Source organism: Fusarium flagelliforme (genome assembly GCF_020744385.1).
Source record: "Fusarium flagelliforme strain FIESC 12 MPI-CAGE-AA-0113 chromosome Unknown B0J16scaffold_6, whole genome shotgun sequence".
In the NCBI taxonomy this organism is placed as follows: domain Eukaryota; kingdom Fungi; phylum Ascomycota; class Sordariomycetes; order Hypocreales; family Nectriaceae; genus Fusarium; species Fusarium flagelliforme.
This window is the reverse complement of record NW_025763508.1, coordinates 2280283-2306371: the sequence shown is the minus strand read 5'-3', so window position 1 is coordinate 2306371 and position 26089 is coordinate 2280283. Positions and strand designations below refer to the sequence as shown.

The following is a 26089-nucleotide window of genomic DNA, read 5'->3' as shown; positions in this document are numbered from 1 at the left end:
CGTGAGTATGAGCATGCCATAGGTAGCCATGCCCCTTGGAGAGCTGCTACCCCGCAACCGAGAAGCTGACCTGCGTCAGAAGACAGGGTATTGGTCGATCAGTTCAGTTAAGAGCATAGCTTTTGTTATTGTGCCTGGACGGATATGGAGGCATTATTGTTCCGATGGTGATGGACATATAGATGATCGTCTGGGAGCCTGTTTGGCGGGGACGGGACGAGATGAGATGCAGGCCAAGATTGATACTGTTCAGTGATCATTGATCACTATTGTAGGGAACAGTTCCTCAAGGTGGGTCACTCTATCTGGTTCCTGGTGATCAATTGCATTGCTGCATGAGTTGGATTGTTTCCAATCCATGATCCTTCTCATGCTTCAGACTACCTACGCCAGCGTCCGAGCTTGTTTAAGGGACTATGAACTATATATAAACCAACCTAAAACAGCGTCTTCCTGGATAGGGGCCAGTAAACCCACCCGGAATCAACGTTTATAGATAATTCAATTCTTGGGTTCAACTGTTATCAACGGTTCACTTCAGACTCTATCAATCAGCACCAATCCTAGCGTTGTTCCTCAACATCCTTGCACACCAAGTCCAACAGAGAAGTCAATCCCTCTCCTCCTTAACAACGGCTAGAACCTGAATGGATGAGTTACAGTAGGATATCAGTAGGTCCTTGTTCAAGGCAAGGGTATCAAGTTGAGATGATTCTTATTCCTGGAATAGCTCAACTATCTCACGCACAATGACGACACACTGGTTTGGGCGAGTCAAAACCAAGGCGCCATTCTTTATGGCAGGGATTATGTATGGCAGTCTGTAGACTACAGTGAATCGGGATGGATATTCTTGGAAACACATCTTGAGAATGCAGAAAATAGTTGACTAGAGTTCTGGAAGGGCCATCTTCCTCATGATAATAATGAGGAATTGTGCTGCCTAGAGTAGACTTTTTGAAGCCGCGCGTTTTCATACAATAACTAGACATTTGTAGTTGCTCCCCGCCACTTTATTGCGTAAGGCTGGCAGTAATCACCCAGTAATCCAGGGGGGCTGTGCCAGGCGGAAAATTGTCGGCGTTTCGTCACTCCCGCTCTCTCACTCTCTCACTCTCCGTCAGGCACCACTAGATAGATGGTTAGTTCTACTGACCTCAATTCCAGCCACACCACACCATACCCAAAGCTTCCAGAGTTTCCTTTGGATTAAAACATCGCAATTTTTTTTCTTTCTCTTCTCCGAGTCGTTATACCGGAGTATTACAATCCATTCCTTCGTTCCCACGGGCTAGATCTCAGCATTGATCTTTACATGCTCGTTTAAATACACCCATATCTATCTAACTATCCACCTCTCGTTTCCCCTCCCCCCCTCTTCATCCCCATCAGTCGCACATCATGGTACTGTATCAACTTCCCTGTGTCGGCGTCTCCTTCGCTGACAAGTATCGCTCGGATTGTAGGGAATATCAAGACGCCCTAAGAATAAGGGCGCCGGTGCAGCCGCCGACGGCGCAAGCGGAGGCGCGAAGCCCAAGAAGGCCACCTTTGAGACAACCAAGAAGAAGGAGATTGGTGTTTCCGACCTGACTCTCCTGAGCAAAGTATCCAACGAAGCCATCAACGAAAACTTGAAGAAGCGGTTCGAAGGGCGCGAGATCTATACCTATATCGGCCATGTGTTGGTTTCTGTTAACCCCTTCCGAGACTTGGGTATCTACACCGACGAAGTTCTCCAGAGCTATATGGGCAAGAACCGACTAGAGATGCCCCCCCACGTCTTTGCCATTGCCGAGGCCGCATACTACAACATGAAGGCATACAGCGACAACCAGTGTGTCATTATTTCAGGAGAGTCCGGTGCCGGCAAGACCGAGGCGGCGAAGCGCATTATGCAGTACATTGCTAGTGTATCTGGTGGAGAATCGGGAGACATCAAGCAGATCAAGGACATGGTGCTGGCAACCAACCCTCTACTCGAATCGTTCGGAAACGCGAAGACACTACGAAACAACAACTCGTCACGGTTCGGAAAGTACTTGCAAATCTACTTCAACACCCAGGGCGAGCCTGTGGGTGCCGATATCACAAACTACCTCCTCGAGAAGTCACGAGTGGTGGGCCAGATCACAAACGAGCGAAACTTCCATATCTTTTATCAATTCGCCAAGGGTGCGTCGCAACAATACCGTGAGACATTTGGTGTTCAGAAACCCGAGACATATGTCTACACTAGCCGGTCAAAATGCTTAGACGTCGACGGCATCGACGATCTTGCTGAGTTTGAAGATACGCTCAATGCCATGAAGGTTATTGGCCTTAATCAGGCTGAGCAAGATCAAATCTTCCGAATGCTATCAGCCATCCTATGGATCGGAAATATCCAGTTCCAGGAGGACCAGGGTGGCTACGCTGAGGTCACAGACAGATCCGTAGTCGATTTCGCTGCTTATCTGATGGAGGTCACTCCTGACCAGCTCATCAAGGGTATCACAATCCGAATTCTGACACCTCGAAACGGCGAGGTCATCGAATCGCCTGCCAACCCCTCCCAAGCACAGGCTACTCGAGACGCCCTGGCTATGGCCATCTACAGCAACCTTTTCGACTGGATCGTAGAGCGCATCAACACGTCTCTCAAGGCACGACAACCAACAACCAACACAATCGGTATCCTAGATATCTACGGCTTCGAGATTTTCGAAAAGAACAGTTTCGAACAACTGTGCATTAACTACGTCAATGAGAAGCTGCAGCAAATCTTCATTCAGCTCACTCTCAAGGCAGAGCAGGAGGAGTATGCCAGGGAGCAGATTCAATGGACACCTATCAAGTATTTTGATAACAAGGTTGTTTGTGATCTTATCGAACAGATCCGGCCAGTCGGTATTTTCTCTGCCATGAAGGACGCCACCAAGACTGCTCACGCCGACCCCGCTGCTTGCGACCGCACATTCATGCAGAGTATCAACGGCATGCAGCACGCCCATCTTACCCCACGACAAGGAAATTTCATTATCAAGCATTATGCTGGTGATGTCACCTACACTGTTGAGGGCATTACGGACAAGAACAAGGATCAGCTTCTAAAGGGTCTACTGGCCCTCTTCCAGCACAGTGGAAACCAGTTTGTGCATACCTTGTTCCCTCGCCCCGTCGACACAGATAACCGAAAGCAACCCCCTTCTGCAGGCGACCGTATCCGAGCGTCCGCCAATGCCCTTGTTGATACTCTGATGAAGTGCCAGCCTTCTTACATTCGTACCATCAAGCCCAACGAGAACAAGTCGCCGACAGAATACAACGGTCCCAATGTCCTTCATCAGATCAAGTATCTTGGTCTTCAAGAAAACGTCCGCATTAGACGAGCAGGTTTCGCATACCGTCAAGACTTTGACAAGTTTGTTGACCGATTCTTCCTTCTTTCGCCTGCTACTTCCTATGCCGGTGAATTCACTTGGGAAGGAACCACAGAGGCTGCCGTGAAACAAATTTTAAAGGATACTAGCATTCCGAAGGAAGAATGGCAGATGGGTGTGACGAAGGCGTTCATTAAGGCCCCAGAGACACTGTTTGCTTTGGAGCACATGCGAGACAGGTATTGGCACAACATGGCTACTCGAATCCAGCGCATGTGGAGGGCTTACCTGGCCTACCGAGCCGAGTCTGCTACGCGAATTCAACGATTCTGGCGCAAGAAGCGAACTGGAGCTGAGTATCTCCAGCTCCGTGATCATGGTCACCAAGTCCTCGGAGGTCGTAAGGAGAGACGCCGTATGAGTCTGTTGGGCTCTCGACGATTCCTCGGCGACTACCTGGGCATTAACGCTACCACTGGCCCTGGTGCCCAGATCCGAAATTCCGCAGGCATCGGTTCAAACGAGAAGGCAGTCTTCTCATGCCGTGGTGAGATCCTGGAGGCCAAATTTGGTCGTTCTAGTAAAGCCAGCCCTCGTATCATTGTTGTCACCAACAGCAAGTTTTATGTCATCGCTCAGATGCTTGTTAACGGCCAGCCTCAAATCCAAGTAGAGAAATCCGTCCCCTTGGGAGCTATCAAGTTTATTGGTGTCTCATCGGCTCGCGACGATTGGTTCTCTCTTGGAATAGGATCGCCACAGGAGGCCGACCCCCTGATGAACTGTATCTTCAAGACCGAAATGTTTACCCACATGCAACGAGTGATGCCAGGTGGCTTCAACCTCAAGATTGCTGAGACGATCGAGTATGCCAAGAAGCCTGGCAAGCTGCAGCAAGTCAAGGTGCTCAAGGACTCCCAAGTTCCTGTTGATTACTACAAGAGTGGTGCGGTGCACACTCAGCCTGGCGAACCACCAAGCTCAGTCTCGAAGCCCACTCCTAAGGGCAAGCCTGTGCCACCTCGTCCTATCACCCGAGGCAAGCTGATCAAGCCTGGAGGGCCCAACGGTCGACCTTCTCGTATCCAAGCCAAGCCCCGTCCAGGAGGTGGTGCACGAGCTGTCCCTCCGCCACCAGCTGCTGTTACCGCGGCTGCTTCTATCCCAGCTGCTGCTGCTCAAAGCACACCACGTGCCGCCCCAGCCCCAGCTCCTGCTACACACAACGCTCTCCCGAACCGAGCTGCCAGCGGCGCCGGACGAGCACCACCGCCTCCCCCTCCTCCTGCTGCTCCAGCACGACCACCAAGCCCACCCAAGGTGATGGCCAAGGTCCTGTACGACTTTGCCGGCCAACGGGAGAACGAGCTCTCTATTGCTGCGGGTCAAATTGTTGAGATTGTGCAGAAGGAGAGTAATGGTAAGTACATTCCCTTGGTCCAAATCTACTAGCGTAACTAACATGGCTTTCCCAGGATGGTGGCTGGCTAAGAACCCTCAAACTGCACAGCAAGCTTGGGTTCCGGCGGCATACGTCGAGGAACAGGCCCCTCCAGCGCCTCGGGCTCCTCCTGCTCCTCCACGATCTAAGCCTACACCACCTGCGCCTCCCGCCAAGCGTCCCGCTGCTGGTCGCAAGCCTGCCGAGCTCCAGCAGCGTGACTCCGGCATGAGCCTGAACACACCAAACGGATCAGATAGCCGCAGCAGCACTCCCACGCCTAGTCTAGGTGGCAGTTTGGCTGATGCTCTGCTGGCCAGGAAGAACGCTATGCAAAAGGAGAAGGAAGATGACGACGACTGGTAGTCGACATCACGAGTTTATGCTTCACGATATCACTGAGGAGTCGAAAAACGGAATGTGATACTGGCAATTGTTTTGCAACTGCACGCATGATATAAATAAACAGTGCGCTGGAGGAAGCGTAAGAGGAGGAGAGATATGATCCATTTTTCTGTTGTATACAAACAAGACTGAACTGGGCAACCGAGTTGTAAAAGCCGCCAGAAATTCACGGCCGAGTTTGGTTTTTTATTTTCATTCTTGATGCTTTAGGGCAAGCGTATGTAAAGCGTCGTTCTGAATGACTGCAGGACGGGGACATTCATATCTATAGCCAGAACATTACAGATTTTTAGAAGGGATAAATGTTTTTTTATTTAACCAAAAACTTCACACGCTATATGGTTTTATCTCTAATCTTCTGAGCCGTCCTTTTTTAGCACCTTTCTTCGTCGTATCAGCTCGGCTAATGGCACATCGTCATCTGCTTCTTCAGCTGCCGACTCCTCTTCATCAACGCCGTAGTCTCGTAGTCGATCGCCATCCGAGTTCACCCATCCGAGTCCTTCGTTAAAATCGCGATCATACTCTTCGTCATCATACATGTCGAAATCGTCAACTTCTTCCAGCTCCGCCATAAGATGTTTCTTGCGCTTCTCATCATCGGCCTGGCGCTTGAGAAACTCGGCCTTGTACTCGCTGGAGCTCATGTTTGCTTGACGCAATTCCTCAGCATAGTTGCGGTTTCCAGCAGGCCAGCCCCGCGCAGCTCTACGGAGCTTGTCTGGGTCCGGCGGTGGCCAAAGACCTTCGATGCGGTTGAAGCCGTTCTCTTCCCACGTCCAGCCCGAGCCTGCGCCGTCCTTGGCGATGGTAGGGTTCCCAGCAAAGGGGAAGAACCACCAGAGGACGTTGTGGGTGCCCATCGCTTGAGCCATGTTGGAAAAGAAACCGATATCATAAGGAAACTCAAGTCTCTCAAATCGGACTTTCTCGCCGTCAGGACCCATTATATCCCACCACTCCTTGGGGCCCTTGTCCATCAGAGCCTCATGACGCTCTTGTTCCCAGCCTTCGATCATAGTTTGGTTGAAGATCCATGATCTAACAGTGTTAATGAGCATGATACCCAAAGCGACAGTAGTAACGAAGTTGACGATAGCAATGAGAGACAGGCAGATCAGTCCAGAAAGACTGGGACCCAAATAGGCGGGCAGACGACGGTGTTCCCAGATTTTAGCGAAGCGCTGCCATAGGAAGTAACTCAGCATCCACAACGACATGTTCGTGTAGACCAAGAAGCGCATGAAATGCGGAAACGTGGTCATAGACACGCAGTTCCTCGTCCAGGGACAGTGATGGTCCATCTTGGGCACGCATCTCGCACAATGGCGACAATGATGCGCCCTGGGAGGCTTGGGAGCCGCACATTTGTTGCACCAGCGCTGACCATCGGCCTCAATAACACGGTCTTTGAAGATATAACGGCCCGGATCGGTGATAACGGCGCGGTAGTAGGTTATCCATAAGATAAGGAGGAGGCTGTTGAAGGTGATAGTTTCGCGACGTGAGGGAGGGCCGGGTTCGAGAGTGGTCGAGTAATGAAAGAGGAATTGGGAGAAGTAGGCGAGAAAAATAATAAGAGCACAAACAGAGGGCACGGCAAGGCCCTTGATGAAGGGCACGTCGTTGATGCCGGCCATGCTGTTAGTGAGGCGTTCAAAGTGTTACAATGGATCCATCACATTGGATGGAAGTTTATTGTGACAGTTAGTGGAAGTTAAATCGTTATCGAGGGAGGGGACCCTTAAGAGATAGTGGACCGTTTTGTTTTAAGGCGCTGTAAATAGAAGGACCAGCGAATAAACGTCAGCTTAGGTAATTTTCAGGGGTGGAAGGAAAGAGTCGTCATCCTGTCCCCTAATATCAATCAAAAATCGAGCAGGGGGGGTTTTCTAATTCCAATTCCAGCTTTAAGCTTCTTTTTCTTTATCATGACTTCGATGAAGACGAGGACGACATGAGCTGGCCTTTGAAGTTAATATCGACTTGACGCTTATTCTGTACCTCGTTTCAAAAACACTTCTATTATTGCGATGTCATGAGTAATTTGGAGGCTTCCTTTACCTTTTATATCCATTGTTTCACTCTATCTTGGCCTTGAGAGCCACTATCAACCCTCATCATGGCTGGCGATGCGGTGGTTCAATTATTTGCGCTATGGTACGCTTTTCATCCTCTACTCATCAATTAACTCCAGAGTCCTGAACATTAACACAATTGATAGTGCCGTCTCTTCATTCTTTTATATATCTCAAACCTTTGAGCGTCATTCTCTAACTGGTTAGTTCAACCTACTTACTCTTTGTTAAGCATGTCCCCAGGAACTAATACGAGGTTACGTCCAGAGAGCCCGAGACTTTCCTCATTTCTCGTATTTCTTCTATCTGGTCTAGTTTGCTACGGAGTCAGTTGCATCACCAAGTGGTTTCCCGGCGCAGATGGACGTTTCACGGCGCATCGTCGTCAAGGTTCCCTACTTGACGGTGTATCTGATGCTGCCAAAAGCGAGAACACTCATTTACCAGGAAGGCCACGAAGACTATCACTTCCTGTCCTTATTCTATGTATCGTCCTGAGGCTCGAGGTCTTTCACCGTGTAAACTATCAGCAACAGTGCGCAACTCCCGGTCTTGAGGTGAGTCTAACCATTCAAAACATAGCATGAGCCTCTAAAAGCTAACAATTATTGAGTCGTTTCTCTGTGTCCTGTTCTTCGCATATGAAATCTTCACAGCTCGAAGAAAATGGGGAGTTCCGCCTCCTGAGGATCCAGATGATCCGTGGCGTTCATGCTTTGACGACTTGGTAGACTGGTTCAGTGGACCGAGAGTTATGCTTACTCTGGCAGTATCCAGCCTCATGATTTTCTCTACAGGTACCTACTACGCCATCAGTCGGATCACACGGTCTACTTATTATTGTTTCGAACTTGCCGAGAGCAAGCGAACAACTCTGGCTCTGCAGTGTACTGGACTTATGCTCGATGTCATCATCGTGGTCCTCCTCTGGCGTTTGCTGGCCTGGTCTCGAACAGCTAAGCTCCGTCTACGAACTCTGGGGACAGTTCTGACCCTTTCATCACTGTCAATGGGCCTTGTGTGGATCGGCAGCCGAATTTCTCGAGGCTCTTCCGTGTTACATGCTGGTTTTGGCTTCTTGTATGGCTTCGACATCATTGTCGACAGTGTCGCATTTGCGGCTCTTATGATATCAGCCTCTTTCTGGGTATGCGAGACAGCGCCGCTCATACCAGCCAGTACTATCACATTTCTCGTGGGAACTGCGAAGGCCTGTCAGAACATCTTCCAGTATGGAGACTACCTCCATCCCAAGCGACTCCCTGAGATTACGCCGCTCTACATGATTGCATTTGGTATGATCGTCTTTACCTACACGCACGGCATACGCTCCGTCGTGTTCATCCGACGCTTCGTGCTCCTGGCTCTCCTTGTTGGTCTTGTCATGGGCACTACTGTGTTCATTGCCAAAACAGAACCTCAGACTTTTGTGCGCCACCCTATCAATGACTTCATATATAGAGCGAACATTAGGCAGTCTCGCTGGATGCAAGAGGCAACTACAAGCAACAGTCTTTCTATTGCGCACAAGATATATAAAGAGCGTCACGATGGTCGAGACCCTCCTCCGGCTTTTGCAGACTGGTATGAACTTGCCAAGAACACCGTGGTGATTGACCGATTTGATCAAATTGACCGAGATCTGGCTCCATTCAAAGCCATCCCGCCACAAAAGTTGCGGCAACGCACGTCACTGGTATCCCAAATGCCTGGCGTTCATGTCATTGGCATCAAAGATGGCAACGCATCGAGACTACCCGAAGTTACCGGACATGATGCAGAGTTGTTGGACGGTTTGGTGGCCTCCATAAGCAAATTTTCGAAGTTCCTGCCCGATATGCTTTTCCCAGTCAATCTGGGTAGTACACCGCGGATTCTCCCAACATGGGAAACTGCCAATGGGCAGAACCGAGCTGATCTGACCCCTATTGTCAATCTCATTTCGAAGAGGTCGATTGAGGGAGATGGCGCCGATAAAGGCAGTGAAGCGAGACCAGCAGAGACCCCTGTCCTGAAGCCACTGCCTGCCTTGCCCAAATCTCCTCAGACGGACCAACCTTCCATGATATCCCCCGCCAACTATCGCCAGATGCAGGTTGAAGCATGCCCTCCTGGCTCGCGGACACGAACTAACCCTCATTGGAACATTGGCGAGTTTTGTGCCGACTGCGTGCGAAGACACTCGAAAGCGCAGATAATGGTTAACTGGGAGAGATCTATGGAATATTGCGCTCAGCCTGATCTCAAGTACCTTCATGGAGTATCCCTTTCCAGTCCTCACGCAGAGCCCATTCGGGATCTGCTGCCCCTATTTGGGCCATCAAAGTCCGAGCCCTTTCAGGATATCTTGATTCCTCTCCCACAGCCAGATGACGATAAAACTGACATTAGTTGGAACTTTGACCGTCGATATGATTCAATGTTCTGGCGAGGTCAAACTGGCAACGAATACATGTCAGACCAAGCTCTGCGCGGTAATCACAAGTTCCGACTCCTTCATATGTTGGGTAACCGAAACCCAAAAGACAAAATTGCGATGATTCTCCCATCAGCCAATGACCCGAACGCATATCGACATGAAAAGGTCCCCATCGCTGAAGCAAATCTTGTTGTGCCTACAAGTGTTGGCATGAACGACTACACGGGCTGCCAAGGCCCCAACTGCGAGCTCCTCCGTCAAACATATCCCGTTGTCGACGAATCCAAGGATCAAGAGCCTCTCGAGTACCGTTACATCCTTCTCTTGGACCAGGACAACGGACCCTCGCCCGACCTCCTTCGCGTACTCCGCTCAAAGAGTGTGCCTTTCATCTCCACCCTCTTCCGGACGTGGTATAGCGATCGCCTGATTCCCTGGCTACACTTTGTACCCATCGACACACGTTATCAGGGTTTACACACCACCTTGACGTACTTTACCGGCACGCACAAGAAAGCGTACGTCAACGGGCGCGATACAGACATGAAAGGGCAGACGAAGGATGGAGCATGGATCGCTCAGCAGGGTGCTAAATGGGCGAAGGAAGCGCTTGGCGAGAATGATAGGGAAGTATATCTCTTCAGGCTGATGCTCGAATGGGCAAGATTGGTTGACGACCAACGTGACGAGATTGGAACAATTCGAGATAACAAAGGCGAGTTTCAAAGCTCGCCCTGGACAAAGGGTCAGAAGTGGTGATTGTGTTTATCTAATATGTATCAAAATCCTCGTATTATTGTCAGGTTATTGTCCTCTCTGGTTTTGGTGTTGGTTATCATAGTCGTGCATGGATAGTGGAGTATCGGGATATGAACAAGAAATGCCCATATTGAAACATATGAACGTTCGTCCAAATCAATTACTTTCTCAGATATGCTATGCTGCTATATTGCACTTTCCAGGAAATGTGCAACTGTAGAAGACCAAGTTTGTAGGGGTTGAGCAGGCTCAGGAAAGGAAGAGTAGCTAAGATCACATGAGCGGCATGTTGTAAAATGGCCGGTTGACTTATACCACACCACAATGCCGATGTGGACTGTAGGTTGCCATTTGAGTAAAGGATGCTGCTTTCAAGATTGTATTCTGAGATATGTCTGCATAGACTGAAAAGTTCGTTAGATCTACAGTAGGTACGCGGTTTGTCAGAGCAAACACACCGCCATCAAGCTTACCATGGACCCTCCAGAAAACGGCAGCAGGACCGTCTTCTCGGCCCACGGTAGCCCGATAAACCCCCAAAAATGGTCCAATCCCGTATGGGTCTTGGCCCCAGTACGGCAAGTCTTTCTCGATGATCGGGGGCCGTTGCCGGAGACAAGTCCGGAGCCAGGAACCGATATGCTCGGGTTCACCAAGTGTGGTCTACGGTATTGGTTCAAGGTGTGAGAGGTCTGCAGCTTGTTATGCAGATTGTTTTGTAAACGATACGCGCTCTTTGGGTTCAATCGAGTAAGCCTTGGAGGAGCAGGAACACAGCAGGCCCGGTCTGTCATTCTATCTCCGTCGGCTCAAGACGCCTTGTGTCGGTGAAAAGTCCAACTTCATCGGTGGAGATTGAAGCACTGATTGGCCGATGGAGATGATGGTACGTACCGAACTGAAAGTTACGTCGACTCGAATGTCAAAGATGTACATGGTGTAGATGAATCAAAGTTGTTGAGCTTGGGCCAACAGAGAGAACCACAGGGTGGATCAGATCTGGTGATGTCTCACGAAGGGATCTCGGTGAAGACCCGGCACCAGGCTTGACTGGGGTCATGGAAAATTTGGTGTGTACATTGTACCACAACACCGTCCTGCCATGCCACACTGCTGTACAGTACACAGGAATGCTGAGGCAGCAATGCTTGAGATTCTTGCAAAAGTATGAATTGTTACACCACAACCAGCAACCATGTGGAAATACAGTATACATCTCCACAACTATGCTTGATTGTTACTCCCATTATAATGACAGGTGCTAGCTTATTGAATCTCTGGTGATTGGTATCTGAGTTGACCTCGGTGAATCTGTTGTAGCATGCCTCCGAATTGGTCCGGCTGATTAGCTTCAGCATGAAAGAAGAAGCAGAATGAGCAGAGAACTTTCCCTGATCTGGCCAGTGAGGACCCCTGATCTTAATGGTGGAACTCTTGGCATGTAGGTCCCTAGCTGCCGATGCTTTCTTCCTTTGGCAAATCCTGGGGTGAGGATGAGCTGAGCTGATTGAGTGTCATGACTTGTGAAGCCGAAAGCTTGAAGTCTGTACGGTTCATACGAGCGGAATTCAACCGCCGTCGTTTTAGAGCAACTGGACATCTTGCTCGAGATAGCGTCACTGATTCATGCTTCGAATACGCAACAGCTATGTTGTGCATACTTCACGATGTTTATGCTGTATAAAGAATTAGACCACCATAATCTAGGTACCGGCAAGGTTTGTTTCTTTTCTCTTCCCGAGGTCAGAGCCGAACGGGCTCGTGGTACGGAGCCGTACATCCTTCTCACCGAGCTATGATGGGGTTTGGTGGTAGGGTGGAGAACGAACGACAACGCCCAATTTTGAGCGGTTTTTGTTTCTTCCTAAATTGTTGTACGTACGTTATTCCAGGCGCGCCTATGGAACAAGAAGCACACTGTCAACCCTTGACGTATGGGGACGATCGGAGAAAGCCAACTTTGATGGCGCAACCGCAGGATGGTGGTAAGTGCGTTAAGCTGGTCTCTGATATCAGTGCTTTATTGTAGCTGCGTCAATTCGTGATGCCACTCTACTTTTTGTCCAAAGCTCTTGTTGAGAGATTGAAGCACATGCCACACTAGCAACTCTCGGTTGTTCTGCCTTCCATATTTGGGTAGTGAAAGGACACTCAATGAATCAATTGTCTTCTTGGCTCTGCAATGCTGACGAGACTGACCTGGTCGAGATGTACCAATATTGTGGTACCATCAAGAATGATTGCAGTCTTCAAATCGAGCAAATTATTGGCATTCAAGATACTCGGGATGCAACCAGTAACTTGTGGCGGTTACTGGTCGACTGTGCCAAAGGTGCCACCTTCACGAACAGTATCGGACAAGGCGAACGATCATGCCGGCTAGAAAAGCCAACATATGATGTCCTTCATAGAAGAGTCTTTGGAATGCATATCCAATATCAGTTACCGTGGCCAATCCGGGCTGCAGCTGCCAATGAGCTGGCTGCAGGGTACAACCACCGGCCGACGACAAGTCCTGGTCACAAACACACATGAGGAAGCGTACGTTGCAGGTGAGCTCGTAGAGTCAGAAACGACTGTGGGATCCAACAGATCGATGAGAACGATGTGGACCGCGACCCTTGAGAGAGAATAGAGAAGAGGTATTAGCTCTTTGCATGTAGTAAAGTGATGTAGTCATAAAAACGTGACGGACAACCCACATCCAGAAAACTTGTGACGTTGGAGTGTATCTGTGCTCGGTGTTGCACTTCCGGTCAAACATCGAGCAGGAAAATATTGGACGGGTCCTCGCACGGATTCTTTCACAGGGTATCATGGGCCGTAAGCATGGCATGCCATGCGACGAACAGGGTTAAGACATCTATCAGCCCGTAGTCCTGGTTGTACATAGGCTGTGCAACCTTGGACCTGTAGTCCACTGCTTCAACAGTTTGTTTGCTTCTCAGATGTAGACTTGTGTGTCTGACCAAGGCTGCCTTGGTCAACGATGAATGATGCGTTAGTACTCATGCTAAAAAATCCGTGTTTATTCTCAACGAAGAAGTGATACAGGAGCAATGACCAGCACATCTGGCAGATAAACTTCACTGTAGCCGATCAAGATGATCTGAAGGGTTTGGTGACCGAAAGGGAGTTCGCAACTGGCTGGGGAAACCCGCAACCGTACGAGATCTGATTCCTGGATATCCCGATATCGCCCTCATTCGACTTCTCTCGTGAACTGAAAAGCAGTGGATTGATTATATACAGTTGGAATCGACATATTTCAGATGGATCACTTCAGAAAAAGGATCCAGTCGGTTGGAAGAAGATTGAATCCGAAGTGGAGAGATGGGGATAAAGTTGCGTGTGTAATGGCACTCCATACTTTCAAAGAAGCAAGCAATGCCGAGGAAAGTCCTTACCAGTTCATGGATGCTAGACCTAACGGCAGGAACAAGGGACTCAGTTGTCACATTATAGACAGAATTAACATCCATGGAAGGTGCAGACAGTTCTGCACAGCACAGACAAGCAAGGGCCAACACCTGCCGCCGGAGCCGCGCTTCATGAACGGGACATCTAACGTTCCTTTTGGCATCACCTTGATTAGAGACTAGCGAGATGTAGAGTTGATTAATTGGATCATCCATGGTTCTGGCGATTGGGTCCAGACTCAAGTTTTTCTTTTGTCATAACGCGCAGCCGGTAATGACAGTACAAGGTGCTGCGACTTTGGGGGCACCCGAACCGACGGCTGCCGTGGGTGAAAGACAAAGGCCAAGGAAGGTACGGTCCACGGTCCACCTTGGTCGGGATTGCAATTGAGTCTAGCCGAATTCGTCTCACCTTGTCTTGCTCCATGAACTTCATCCCACGGCAGACTTGCTATTACCAGTATGAGTTCAGTGATGCGGTTGAATGTTTCAAACCTCTCAATCAAGAGAATCGTCATTTCTGACACAGTTTATCAAGCTCCCAACAATCTCATTTTACTACGTTGAGAATCGTGGGATAGGTATCCAATTTCCTGTTCATGTTCGGTATCGCCCACCAAGCTGCTGTCCACTTCAACTGACCTTGAATTCAGGTCCCAGATCGAGACTTGACCTGGGCTGCCAATGAGTACTGAGGTACCTACTGCAATCACACAGCAAGTCATGCCATTTTACCCCATTTCATGTCCCTAAAGTACGATTCCCGGGCCGGTCCCTGATTTTGGACTCAGGTACCATTTCTATGGAATTGCCGCACAAAGTTACCTGCGCAGTACTAGACGGTACCCGACCTTACCTTACAGGCTTACCTGACCTGGGCTTCCGGGGAAAATCCACTTCCCCTCTGGCGGGCATTTTCAATTTCACCAACAGCGCTCCTCTCCGCCGTGCAGGACCCAAGGATTGCTCCCGCTCACGCCCCTCCCTTCCCACTCTCACGCTGTGAGACTCACCGAAATACGCTTTGATTGGTTGCAAACTTACGACACTTTTTGCTCACGCCCTTCTTCGACGATTCCTCCCCACGCCACTCCGTTCACCTCAGGTCGGTCTTCGCGACGACGGAACACTCTCGGTCTCTTTCCATGGCATAAACTTGACCTTTCTTTTCACTCTTGTATCTTTTCTCTCAATCAATTCGTATCTCCATGGTCAAGACCTTGATTTGCTCTCATTGTCTTTACCGTTCTTCTACTCACCTTGCAGACCATACCCAAATCTAAAACCATCTTGTGGTCGCGCCTACATCATAGGCCGGCTCTTCGTATATACGACTTCCGTCTCGTCCTCCATAGCCCTTGATCCGATCAGGCCTTCTTCAGCTACCACAAACTGGGAACTGAAACTACGCGTTTCTAGGTCGCAAGAAACCAACTTGCTCTTCGCCAGTACTCATCCACCGCAATACCAGCTCAGCTGTTCTTTTGATTCAAGCTCCAATTGTTAAGCTGCTGTCGGCTTTAACCTCATTGGACCATTGCTATTGCCGTTCCGTATCCCCATACTCTCTACTCGTTGCTTAGTTGCATCACTCACTGGACTCGGCTACAATCAATTGAATTGTCTGCTGTTCCTATTTATTCGTTCTTGCCTCCCTCGATTCGCCCCAGGGCGTATCATTCCGCCTTATCGATCCAGAAACATACTGTTGAGAAGGCCCTCTTTGGACACCCATCTCTCACTACATTCTCGGCATACAGCTTGTACTTCAAACCCTGCTCAGAAACCCCCAAAGCCGGTTCAGTGTGTGGCTGCAAAGCTGCAGCAATAACCCGCTCTGCATTCAACTCTAATCCTTGGAATTATAAGAACCTCGTGGTGGATCAACGCCGCTATATATCCAGTACACCCACGCGCGCAGTACATCAATAAACCCATCGCATTCGCAGCCTGTCTGCCGTATACTTGCGCTTGCGCCTACACGATTGATATTTGGGCACGATAGTCTAGCAACGACAACCTATCACATATTCTGCTGTTGAGCATTTGGACTTTTGGCAAGCTATTCTGACACCTGCAAATTGCGTTGCTCCCTTCAACACCTTTTTTGAGATAATGGGCGTTTGATTCCTCTCCAGCGCCGATTGCAGTTCTCTTAACAACATGAATTCCGTCGCCCAGAGCATGGCCGAGGCTTCTCCAACTACCACAACTTCATCCATCAACCAACACCAGCAACCACAACCTCCGCCCTCTCCATCACCTTCGCAGCCGACTTCCGCATCCGAAACCGCCCCGACGCCCTCTTTACCTTCGATTTCTTCGCCCTCTGCTCAGTCCGCATCGTTGCCCGCGGTTCTAGCAGCTGCAACAGCTGTCGCATCTGTCCCCGCCCATTCGCTTCCACAAAATCCAGATGAGCTTCCCCCGCTTCGACAGCCATCGCCCACCTCGCCGGCGCACTATACATTCGAGCAGCATCAACAGCAACAGCAACAAAATCACCACCACCATATTCACCACCACATCCATCCTGTTACGCCGCCCTTGAGAAAGGACACATGTTCTTCAATCTCAACTCAGGCGACTACCGCCACCTTGGCCTCTACAGAGACCAATAACACATCGTACAGTGCCGATACCTCTCCTAACTTACACCAGTCCATTTTCTCTATAAAGGATGGCTCCGACGTCTCTAACAACCGCCGCACGAGCAGGAGACGGACCGGGCCCCTTTCCCAACAGTCCAGAGAGCGTGCTGCACTCATCCGAAAGCTCGGTGCATGCATTGACTGCAGAAGGCGAAGAGTTGCTGTAAGTCATGTCACACCTCAATTCCTCACCAACAAACTCATATACCAACACTTTCATTGCTGCAGTGCCATCCCAGTCATCACAACATGACTTGGGAGGATGTCGTTTCCAAATTCCATCGATCGCACAGCCCAACCATTCAGGATATTGCACCTTCGCTCGCCGCTGCTGGGCGACCACTGAGCCCTGCTGCTATCACTAACGTACAGTCCTTGTTCACGCACGATACACAGGAGATGGAAATCGATTCTGGTACTCCTGGGTCCAATCAGCCTGGCCGACCTCCATTAAGCGACGCTCGAATCCGAACCCCATTGCCCTCGGGCCCCCGTCTCGAGAAGTCTTTGTCATTACCTGGCATCGAGAGTTTTAAGAATGATCTTCAGACCAACGTCGGACGTATGCTTTCCACACCTAGTCGAGATCGATATAGCGCCGTGCAAGTTCTCTTCCTGTTTTGGCAAGACGACGAGGAGGTTCCTACGATCCAGTCCGCTGTTCGGGAACTTGCCGAAGTGTTTGATAAATACTATCGTTACAACTTTCAAGTTCAAGCCATTCCGTCCTCGTCAGATGGCTGCAAGAGCTCGTGGCGGTGGCTTTCAAGACAGTTGAACGAATTTGTTGAGGATCGTGATGAGCGTGATGTATTGAAAATAGTATACTACGCCGGACACACGTACCTTGATAGCAACCGTGAGATGGCTTTGGCTAGGTAAGCGTTTCAACTCTGTTCCCGTCACAGCATTTTGCTGACTTGCTAGTTCTCGGGATCCCGAACAAGCTTCGACGATTCGATGGGGCGGTATCCAACAAACTTTGGAAGAAGCTTGTGCAGATACCCTGATCATTATGGATGCAGCCTATTACCCGTCAACCAGGATGATCCGCCAGCAGGGCGTCTTGGAGCTTCTCGCGGCATCAGTATCGGAAGATCACTTCTATGACCTTGATCGCTGCGCGTTTACACGCGCACTGGCTGAGCAACTGCGAGTTAGAGCGACACGCTTGAGTCCTCTGTCAGCTGCTGAGCTACATGCAAATCTGTTTTCCCACTACTCTAAGATGGTACAGGATAGGTTTCCAGAGAAGGAAATTTTGACCAGTTTCCCATCTCCACTGCATATGATGATGTCTGGAAACTCAAGGCTTCCCTCCATCTTTCTCTCGCCTATATATGAAAACAGCCCAATGCGGAGTAGTTTCTCGTCGTACGAGAATAGCCCGCAGCTGCATCTATCGATCCGACTTGACGACGACAACGTTGACCTCGAAAGTTGGAATGAATGGTTACGGCTAATGCCTGAAGGCATTAAGGACATCAAGATCGAGGGTCCATTCCGCGCTACTTTTAGATGAGCAACAGCGTTCTCAGGAAGGATTATCCTGCATATGCCGAACGATAACAACCACAAGTCTGCTACATGCGCACCTTCAGAAATGGAGACCGCACGCCGCATAGAAGAAAAGGTGGAATACTTTCAGGTTTTCCCTGAGAACGGGAACCTTCGGCAACCTCGATCCTGAACGCTGTTGTCAGGTTTAGACACTACTCTTTGTTGGGTGGTCAAAAGATTCCCATTGCGACCTTCCCACACAACTGCACGACTCACACTCTCCTCTCATGATGGCAATGGCATTGCTTGACTGTACTATATATATTTTTGATGTAACATGGCACATAAGTTGACGTGCCTGTGGTAGATAATGCATGGAGTCTTGGGCGGAGCCAAAAGCATTTGGAGGCCCCAGCTTGATTAGCATAAACCGGGGTCACTTGACGGTGAAGCCGATGACCAACAGCTGGCGCTGAGACTTAAAAAGAATAGGGACGGGAACGGGAATAGGAAAAGGAACATGATGGACTGCATTGGAACGGAAGGGCAAAAGGGCAAAAAGTGAGTCAGAACTTAATGGGAGCGAGCATGAGACATGGTATATATAGCCATATACATGAACAGCATAGCAAGCTGCAGGCAATGTTTCAGTAAAGCCGTTGAACATCTGTCTCAATTTTCGTTATTTTTCTGTTTCAGTTGCATCGACATGCAGGCATGTGAAAGAACCACAGGGTCCTGGCAATGCAAGTGATAATGACGACAACAGTACAGGATCTGTAGGTAAACAATAAACATCCGTGCAATCTGCTGTATGTATGCATGCATGAAAGAAAGAGGTCGGGGCTCACGAGTCGGGCAATACATAGATAAGTTAGCGCAGGTGTAATGGGTTATTAGGTGTAGATTGGGCGGGGACCATGAGCATGACCATGAGCATCCATGCTGAGGACGGACCATCCATATTCCATGCTCATGAGGGGTTGGGTCTTGATTTGACATGGGAGAGATGAGGGGAGAGGAGGGGAAAGAATTGGGCTTCAAGAAAAATAGTCAGTCAGTCATACAGTCAGTACCTACAGTAGTGGCATGCCAGCGATGCAAAAGAAAACAATGCGAGATTTGTTATAAAAATGATAGGCGGTAAAGCATGCCACATCATGACCGCGTCCAGTCCACCCACCATGACCACATTCAAGAGGGATGTCGTTGGAAATTTTGAGCTTTGTACGGATACTGACTGGACTAGACCGGGGTGATATGTCGTTCATAAACCACCCCACCAAACTACAAAAAAGCTGCTTTGATATTGGACGACAGCGACGATTCAGACCCGAAAGATCCCATGCTAAAGTGCGGTAAGGCCGTCAATTGTAGTGTACCTTGGCATCTTTATGTAGCAGGTACTTTAATTCTCTTAGCATCCATCTGCGTGAAATTGAAGAACGGATCAGAGATGGCCGGAGCATAGCATAGCATAGCATAGCATGGCATAGTCTAGTAGTGCGGGCAGTGATCAAACGGCCCAGCCATTCATTTTATCACCGAGGTGACGGCCTGAATAACGAACGGGAGGGACGGTTGTCTACTGTGCCTACACCTAAAAAAGTTGGTTGGTTAGATTGGGTCAAGTTCTGATTTTGGTAGGTATGGACGGTATCGCGTGGGTCTGGGGCCTGATACGATTTTTTTTTTGTCTCCATCCTCGTCTCCGTAGCCGCTGCCGCTACTGCACATGCACCTGCACCTGCTCGTGCTCTTGCTCTGACTTGCTCCTCCAAGCTCAATTTCATACTTGAACAACGGCATCTGCAACCTGGACCCGGTCTCAACCAACCTCTTGCCTCTTTTTTCCCTAAAAAATTTGTGATTCCTTCAAACCATCGACTACTTTCCTTTCTCTCTTCCCCTCTATCAACCTCAATTCCCCTCCCTCCAACACCCCACATACCCCATTACTGATTCGATATGGGCGGCGTTGTCTCTGCATTCTCTAGTACTAGCGGTGAAGACCCCATCGCAGCGCGACAAGCTCTTGAGAAGCAACTTGCCGATAGAGAAGAAACCATCGCCGTCCTCGAAGAAGACCTCTCCAAGAAGGAGAAGGAGTGCACAACAGTTTCCCAGGATGCTGAGGACCTGAGAGAAAAGATCAAGGAGCTCGAGAAACAAAATTCTCTCGCTCTCGACGAGACCCACGCCCGAATCGCCATCTTGCAGGATGAGCTGAAGAAGGGTGGTGACTCGAGCTCCGAGCAGCTTCGTTCCACCAAGGAGTCCGCTGAGAAGAACGCCCAGGAGCTCGAGGATGCCAAGTCGTCTCTGACTGCCACCGAAGAGAAGCTCAAGGGTCTCGAGCAGGAGAGGCAATCCATTGCCGATGAGCTCGCCGGCCTTAAGGCTGAGCTTGCGGAGGCCAAGGAGGCCCGCGAGGCCCTTGAGGCTGCTCTGACCAAGGAGATTGCCACCCTCAAGACCCAGATCTCTGAGGCTGAGGCGAAGCACCAGACTCTTACCAAGGCTCACAGTACACTTGAGGAAGAGCTCGCTGCCGCTTCCAGCGCCGCCGAGCAGGGCAAGCAGGCTCTGACCGGAACCGAGGACAAGTTCACGACTCTACAATCCAGCCACGACAAGCTCGAGACAGACCTCAAGGCCGCTGTCACTGCCCTCGACGAGCAGAAGCAGGCTTTGGCCGGAGCCGAGGAGAAGTACGCCACCCTCCAAGAGACTCTCGACAACCTCAAGGAGCAGTCCGACTCCCAGATCGCCACTGCGAAGAAGGACCTCGCCGAGGCCGAGGAGAAGCACAACACCCTCCAAGAAACACACAATAAGCACAAGGCCGACTCTGAGAACGAGTTGTCTGAGCTCAAGAAGCAGCTGGCTGAACTGTCTGATCTCCAGACCAAGTACGCCACTCTTGAGGAGACCAACAAGTCTCTTGAGCAGGAGCTTGCTGAGCTCAAGGAGAAGTTTGCCGAACTCGAGAAGACCAACGAGTCTCTCAAGAGCGACTCCTCCTCCGAGCTCGTCGCCGCCCAGAAGGATGCTGCCGAGTGGAAGGAGAAGCATGGCTCTCTCCAGAGCACCCATGATGATCTGACCAAGGACCTCGAGGCTGCTAAGAAGGATCTTACTGCCTCAGAGGAGGCCCAGAAGAAGCTTGCTGAGGAGCACACCACTGCCTTGACCAAGGCTCAAGGTGACTCATCTGCTGAGCTGGAGAAGGTCAAGCAGGAAGCCGCCGACCTTGAGGCTAAGCTCAAGTCTGCTACTGACGAGCACGAGACTCTCAAGAAGGAGCGTGACGAGCAGGCCGAGAAGCTCAAGACCGTCACTGGTGACCACGAGACATCCCAGAAGAAGCAGGAGGAGACCGAGGCTAAGCTCGAGGCCGCCACTGAGGAGCGCGAGTCCATCGAGAAGGAGCTTAACGAGAAGTCAACAAAGCTTGCCGAGCTCGAGAAGCAAATTGAAGATGCTCAATCCAAGGCCTCCAAGGCTGAGGAGGACCTTAACGCTTCGCAAACGGTAAGCAAATAACACAACTCTCTTTTTAACAACGTACTAACATTTGCGCAGGAGAAGAAGGAACTCGAGTCCAAGATCGCTGATCTTGAATCCAGCGCCAAGAACTCCCAGGAGTCTGAGTCTTCACTCAAGACTAAGGCTGAGGAGGCCGAGGCTAAGGTTGCCGCCCTTGAAGCTGATGCCAAGAAGGCTCAGGATGCTGAGGCCGAGCTGAAGACCAAGGTCGAGGAAGCTGAGGCCAAGGTTGAGAGCCTTGAGGCTGAGGCTGCTAAGGCTAAGGAGGCCGAGGCCAAGGTTGCCACTCTTGAGGCTGACGCAAAGAAGGCCCAGGACTCCGAGGCTGAACTGAAGAAGCAGCTTGAGGACGCTCAGGCCGCCGTCGAAGCCGAGAAGAAGGAGTCCGCCGACAAGACGAAGTCTCTGGAGGATGAGCTTAAGGAGCTTAAGGAGAAGTTCGCCAAGGCTGAGGAGGCTGCCCAGAAGGTTGAGTCCTTGGAGGCCGAGAAGAAGGCCGCTGAGGAGAAGGCTGCTACTCTGGAGAAGGAGAAGACCACAGCCGAGGAGAAGACCCAGACAGCACAGTCTGCCTTCAGCAATGCTCTCGAGAAGGTCAAGACCATCCAGAGTGAGAAGAAGGAGGCCCTTGAGAAGGTCAAGACTCTCGAGGCTGAGGTCAAGGAGCTCAAGGAGAAGAGCGCTGCCACCAACGGCACTGCCGAGGCTTAAGCGAAGGATTTGAACTGGGATAATGCTGCTGATGAAACCAAAAAAGTGTTTGTTATACGATCTGTGACGCCGGATGAACTGAAATGTCTGATTCATATCACGGGAAACGAAGGAGTGGACTCATGCGTCTTTGATGAACTCGATACCCAAATAAATAGTTTTTAGAAGAGCGTAATTTAGATGAGCGTCTATGCCACTCTTTTTCATGCCATTTTTGAGCCTCTGTTTTGGGTGACTCCTTGAATTGTCTCACAAATACTGTCTTGGATCTTGGACAAGACACGTTACGATAGCCGAAACAGGACAGCCTACCAGAAATAGCTGCCGTTGCTTTCGATAAAGCTCTAAACAGGTTATGTCATTCTCTTGAACTAAACGTATTATAGTAACCATTAGAAACATTTAATTACTACTAATGTAGCAGGTATACAGAACCATGATATCAAAATGGTTGATTGACTGTGGCTGCATCATCTCCAAGCCACACCCGAAGCTGAAGCACTTCTGATTGGCCGGCCCACTTGGTCTCTACACTTCAACACCAGAAACGTCACAACTTGCCAATATCAACCTCCATCATCGCCGTTGTCCACTTCCTCCTCCCCCTCAGCCTATACCGCCTCAACGCTATTTCTCCAAGATGCGCTTCACAACTTTCGATACAAGCGCTCTGTTCGCCGCGCTCCTTGCTCTTCCCACCGCTCTCGCCTCCGACTCTCTAACGCTCTACCTCCCCGCAAAGCCCAACCCCTTCACCCTCCCCGCCTCGACGCATGCTACGCTCTCCTCGGCAGGCGTACATGTCTCGGCTCCTCTGTCTGCAGCCAACACTTTCGTCTTCCACAATGTCACGCCCGGATCGTACCTCGCCGACGTGCACTGTCCGACGGACGCGTTCCATCCGCTGAGGATCGATGTGCAGCTTGAGGAGGGTGGCGAGGAAGGTATCGTGCGCGCATGGGAGACGTACCGGGGCAATGATTGGAACAACAAGGGCGAGGTTGTGTCTGTGAAGGAGGGCAGTAAGGGACGTGGGTTTGAGGTTCGGGCCATTGGAGGGAAGAACTACTTTATGGAGAGACCTCAATGTGAGTCTGCTTTGCGACAAGACAAACAATCTTTTGAACGGCGATACTGACAAGTCTAGTTTCCGTCTTTTCTATTCTCAAGAACCCCATGATTCTCATGGCTGTTGTCAGTCTGGGTCTCATGGTCGGCATGCCCAAGCTCATGGACAGCAGTATGTTTTATCTTCTTTCCCGTTCTCACCGGCAGATTATACTAACAAGAGCCCGTAGTGGATCCCGAGATGCGTGCCGAGTTCGAGGAGCAGCGAAAGAACAGCGCTTTGAGCAGTGTCATGAGCGGCCAGGCCTCAGCTGAAAACCCCCTCAGCAATTTTGATATGGCTGCGTACCTTGCTGGTTCCAAGCCCAAGGAAAGTGGCAACGCACCTAACAATGGCGGAAACCCTAAGAACCAGGGTGTGACACGATAAGTCTACATTGTCAGAAGAGTATATAATAGTGGTAAAAGGCAGAGTCTTGTACGGCACGTTGGCGGCATAGAGAAGCAATATCACAAGACACGGCATCTTATGCTTTGAGCAATGGATATTATTATTTGATTTATTTCCTGAACTCAAACCTGAGATTCTAGTCGAAACCTGAGATAGCTCAACGTGGTGACACGTCTGTTCATCCGATACCCAGTCCCTTATCATTGCAAAAGTCATAAAGCGTAACCAAGCCTGATTTCAATCTAGTATCAACCCGAGTACCCTTCTCGGACAAACACCCTGGGCGTAACCTGGTGTTTAATCGTCACCACCACCGTCGTCACCACCATCAAAATCGGCACCGTCCTCTGCGTAGATAGTTAGCGCACCTTGATCTCACAAGGGGTTTGGTTCGAAAACTTACGGAAACCGTCCTGGTAAGCGTCTTGCTCATCATTATCGAATGAGTTCGCCAGCATAGCACCACCAAGCAGACCGGCACCGGCACCGAGGGCGGCGCCTCCAGCCATGCCCATACCTCCTCCACCTCCCGGTCTGCGGCCACCTCCCATGCCACCACCAAAGCCGCCTCCTGGAGGACCGTAACCGGGACCACCTCCGTAGCCGCCATATCCACCCGGTCCGCCGTAACCACCACCATAATGAGGTTGAGCACCGTAGCCCATAGGGGGACCGTGACCGGGGTAGCCACCTTGGGATTGCTGCGGGTAGTACTGCTGCTGAGGATAGCCACCACCCATACCCATACCACCACCACCATGAGCTCCGCCATAACCTCCCTGTTGTTGCTGACGCTTATCGGCCATTTGCTTGCCCTTGCCGATCAGTTTCCCTAGGAAACCACCACCGCCACTACTCTTAGCACCCCGGTCCCTTGGGGGAAGCTCTGAGGGGTAATTGCTGCCCCCTTGCTGCTGTTGTTGAGGATACGGGCTACTTGAGCCACCATATCCTGCGGGGACGTCAGGGCCACCAGGGCCACTGCGCGCGCGCGCATCTTCTTCGGCTTGAAGTCGAGCAGCCAGCTTGGCGTCTTCATCCTGAGATGATCCTCCATGGCCAGCTGTAACGTCCTCATAGGGGTTTTTCTTGGTGTCGGTAACTACAGGCGCATTGCCTTGTTCGTATCCGGGGGGAGCGCCGGGGGGTGCGCCGTCATCATTTGGAAAGACGGGGGCAGTGGGCTTTTCCCATTGGGATTGCTTTGTGTAGATGTTGACATAGAACCTGGGGCGCAGATGTTAGCGACGAGCATGCGCTGGCGGGTGAAAGTGACTTCTTACCATTCCTTGTACTGTTCGTTCCATCTCGCGGCCCATCCGGCAGGGACATCGGGGGCCTTGGGAGGAGGCGGACCAGCTGGGGGAGCGAAATCGTCCATCGAAGTGAGTTTTTAGATATATGCGATCTAGAAAATAGTTGTATTTAGAGTGTGACGATACTGTCGTGCGAAACGTTTGTGGTAGGTCGAAGGATCAAAAGTTGGTAGTCGATGATGTAGCAGGTGGGTATAAATAGGTAAGTACTTGTATAAGCAGTTACTTGGAAGTCAAAGAGGGGAAATGCGATTTGCGATTCGAGATTCAAGAGTTAAGGTTAGGTAATTAAGGCTAAGTAAGAGGGGTATAAGGTGCTATTTAAGTGCCTTGATGTTTCTTCTCTTGGCATTGGGACATGCCACTTGTGACCTTGAGTGTTTCGCAGCTTCCCTTCTTTTCCGGACCGTCCACGCCACCCGCGGACGTGACGACTTGAAGGCATGACATTGGGCCTGGAGCTGCCCGGAGCTGGAGGGGCAAGTACTTACCCGAAACCCTGGTTGCCCCTCCCCCGAATGCGAAGCGCAGGTGACGCCATTGGTGCAGTTGCAGCAGCTGTCATTGTAAATAGCACAGCCACTTTGTTTTAGTACCTTGCATTCTACAGAAGTTATTGCATGTCCTGTTTATCTTTCACCGATCTTTGGTTCTTTTTGAACAAAACTGATTCCTTGCAGTTGACTAGAAGCATCCAAAGACCCGACTTCCTTCTCTTAGCTGCAGAACGAATCATGGAGAAAGTGAGTGACATGCGCCAAGATTGTCCGGGGTTGGTTGGGCGAGGCCAGTGCTGCAGGTCAAGGCTCGGAGCTGCTTGCGCCTGCACTGCTGATCCAGGACTAGCTCACTACAAACTACAGACTACAGCACTTTGGGTGTAATTTAGAAGCGGCGCAAAGAGGAGCGTTTATCCGTCGGCTGCCTCCCATATTATTCATTTGGTTCAAATTACATATT

At 50.4% G+C, this 26089-nt stretch overlaps 8 protein-coding genes across 8 annotated transcripts; 6 read left to right on the top strand and 2 right to left on the bottom strand.

The window, feature by feature from the left end:
* Positions 1-1069: 1069 nt before the first annotated feature.
* Positions 1070-1431, top strand: B0J16DRAFT_291207 (uncharacterized protein; the record flags this gene model as incomplete). The annotated part of the gene is made up of 1 exon (XM_046124276.1): positions 1070-1431. A coding segment is annotated over one exon (226 nt), but the record flags the coding sequence as incomplete, so codon positions are not given.
* B0J16DRAFT_347600 (P-loop containing nucleoside triphosphate hydrolase protein) lies at positions 1070-5509 on the top strand. Its single transcript, XM_046128586.1, has 3 exons — positions 1070-1404; positions 1467-4782; positions 4838-5509. Exons 1-3 carry the CDS (start codon positions 1402-1404, stop codon positions 5167-5169), a joined length of 3651 nt encoding a protein of 1216 aa, XP_045980314.1. The 5' UTR covers positions 1070-1401; the 3' UTR covers positions 5170-5509.
* Positions 5510-6946, bottom strand: B0J16DRAFT_347599 (Palmitoyltransferase PFA4). Its single transcript, XM_046128585.1, has one exon. It carries the CDS (start codon positions 6846-6848, stop codon positions 5559-5561), a length of 1290 nt encoding a protein of 429 aa, XP_045980313.1. The 5' UTR covers positions 6849-6946; the 3' UTR covers positions 5510-5558.
* Positions 6947-7121: 175 nt separating this feature from the next.
* Positions 7122-10619, top strand: B0J16DRAFT_176442 (uncharacterized protein). Its single transcript, XM_046122507.1, has 4 exons — positions 7122-7368; positions 7433-7488; positions 7554-7843; positions 7900-10619. The coding sequence occupies exons 1-4, from the start codon at positions 7331-7333 to the stop codon at positions 10462-10464; spliced, it is 2949 nt and encodes a 982-aa protein (XP_045980312.1). The 5' UTR covers positions 7122-7330; the 3' UTR covers positions 10465-10619.
* Positions 10620-16783: 6164 nt separating this feature from the next.
* Positions 16784-18056, top strand: B0J16DRAFT_357513 (uncharacterized protein; the record flags this gene model as incomplete). Its single annotated transcript, XM_046129544.1, has 2 exons — positions 16784-17412; positions 17462-18056. 2 exons carry the CDS (start codon positions 16784-16786, stop codon positions 18054-18056), a joined length of 1224 nt encoding a protein of 407 aa, XP_045980311.1.
* Positions 18057-19755: 1699 nt separating this feature from the next.
* On the top strand, positions 19756-22577 carry B0J16DRAFT_417377 (uncharacterized protein). Its single transcript, XM_046133667.1, has 2 exons — positions 19756-21568; positions 21620-22577. The coding sequence occupies exons 1-2, from the start codon at positions 20003-20005 to the stop codon at positions 22292-22294; spliced, it is 2241 nt and encodes a 746-aa protein (XP_045980310.1). The 5' UTR covers positions 19756-20002; the 3' UTR covers positions 22295-22577.
* A 122-nt stretch (positions 22578-22699) lies between these two features.
* B0J16DRAFT_417376 (uncharacterized protein) lies at positions 22700-23909 on the top strand. The gene is made up of 3 exons (XM_046133666.1): positions 22700-23382; positions 23442-23534; positions 23593-23909. Exons 1-3 carry the CDS (start codon positions 22935-22937, stop codon positions 23790-23792), a joined length of 741 nt encoding a protein of 246 aa, XP_045980309.1. The 5' UTR covers positions 22700-22934; the 3' UTR covers positions 23793-23909.
* Positions 23910-24137: 228 nt separating this feature from the next.
* Positions 24138-25508, bottom strand: B0J16DRAFT_347583 (uncharacterized protein). Its single transcript, XM_046128584.1, has 2 exons — positions 25097-25508; positions 24138-25040 (listed from the first exon to the last, which is right to left on the bottom strand). Exons 1-2 carry the CDS (start codon positions 25192-25194, stop codon positions 24173-24175), a joined length of 966 nt encoding a protein of 321 aa, XP_045980308.1. The 5' UTR covers positions 25195-25508; the 3' UTR covers positions 24138-24172.
* Between the last annotated feature and the right edge of the window lie 581 nt (positions 25509-26089).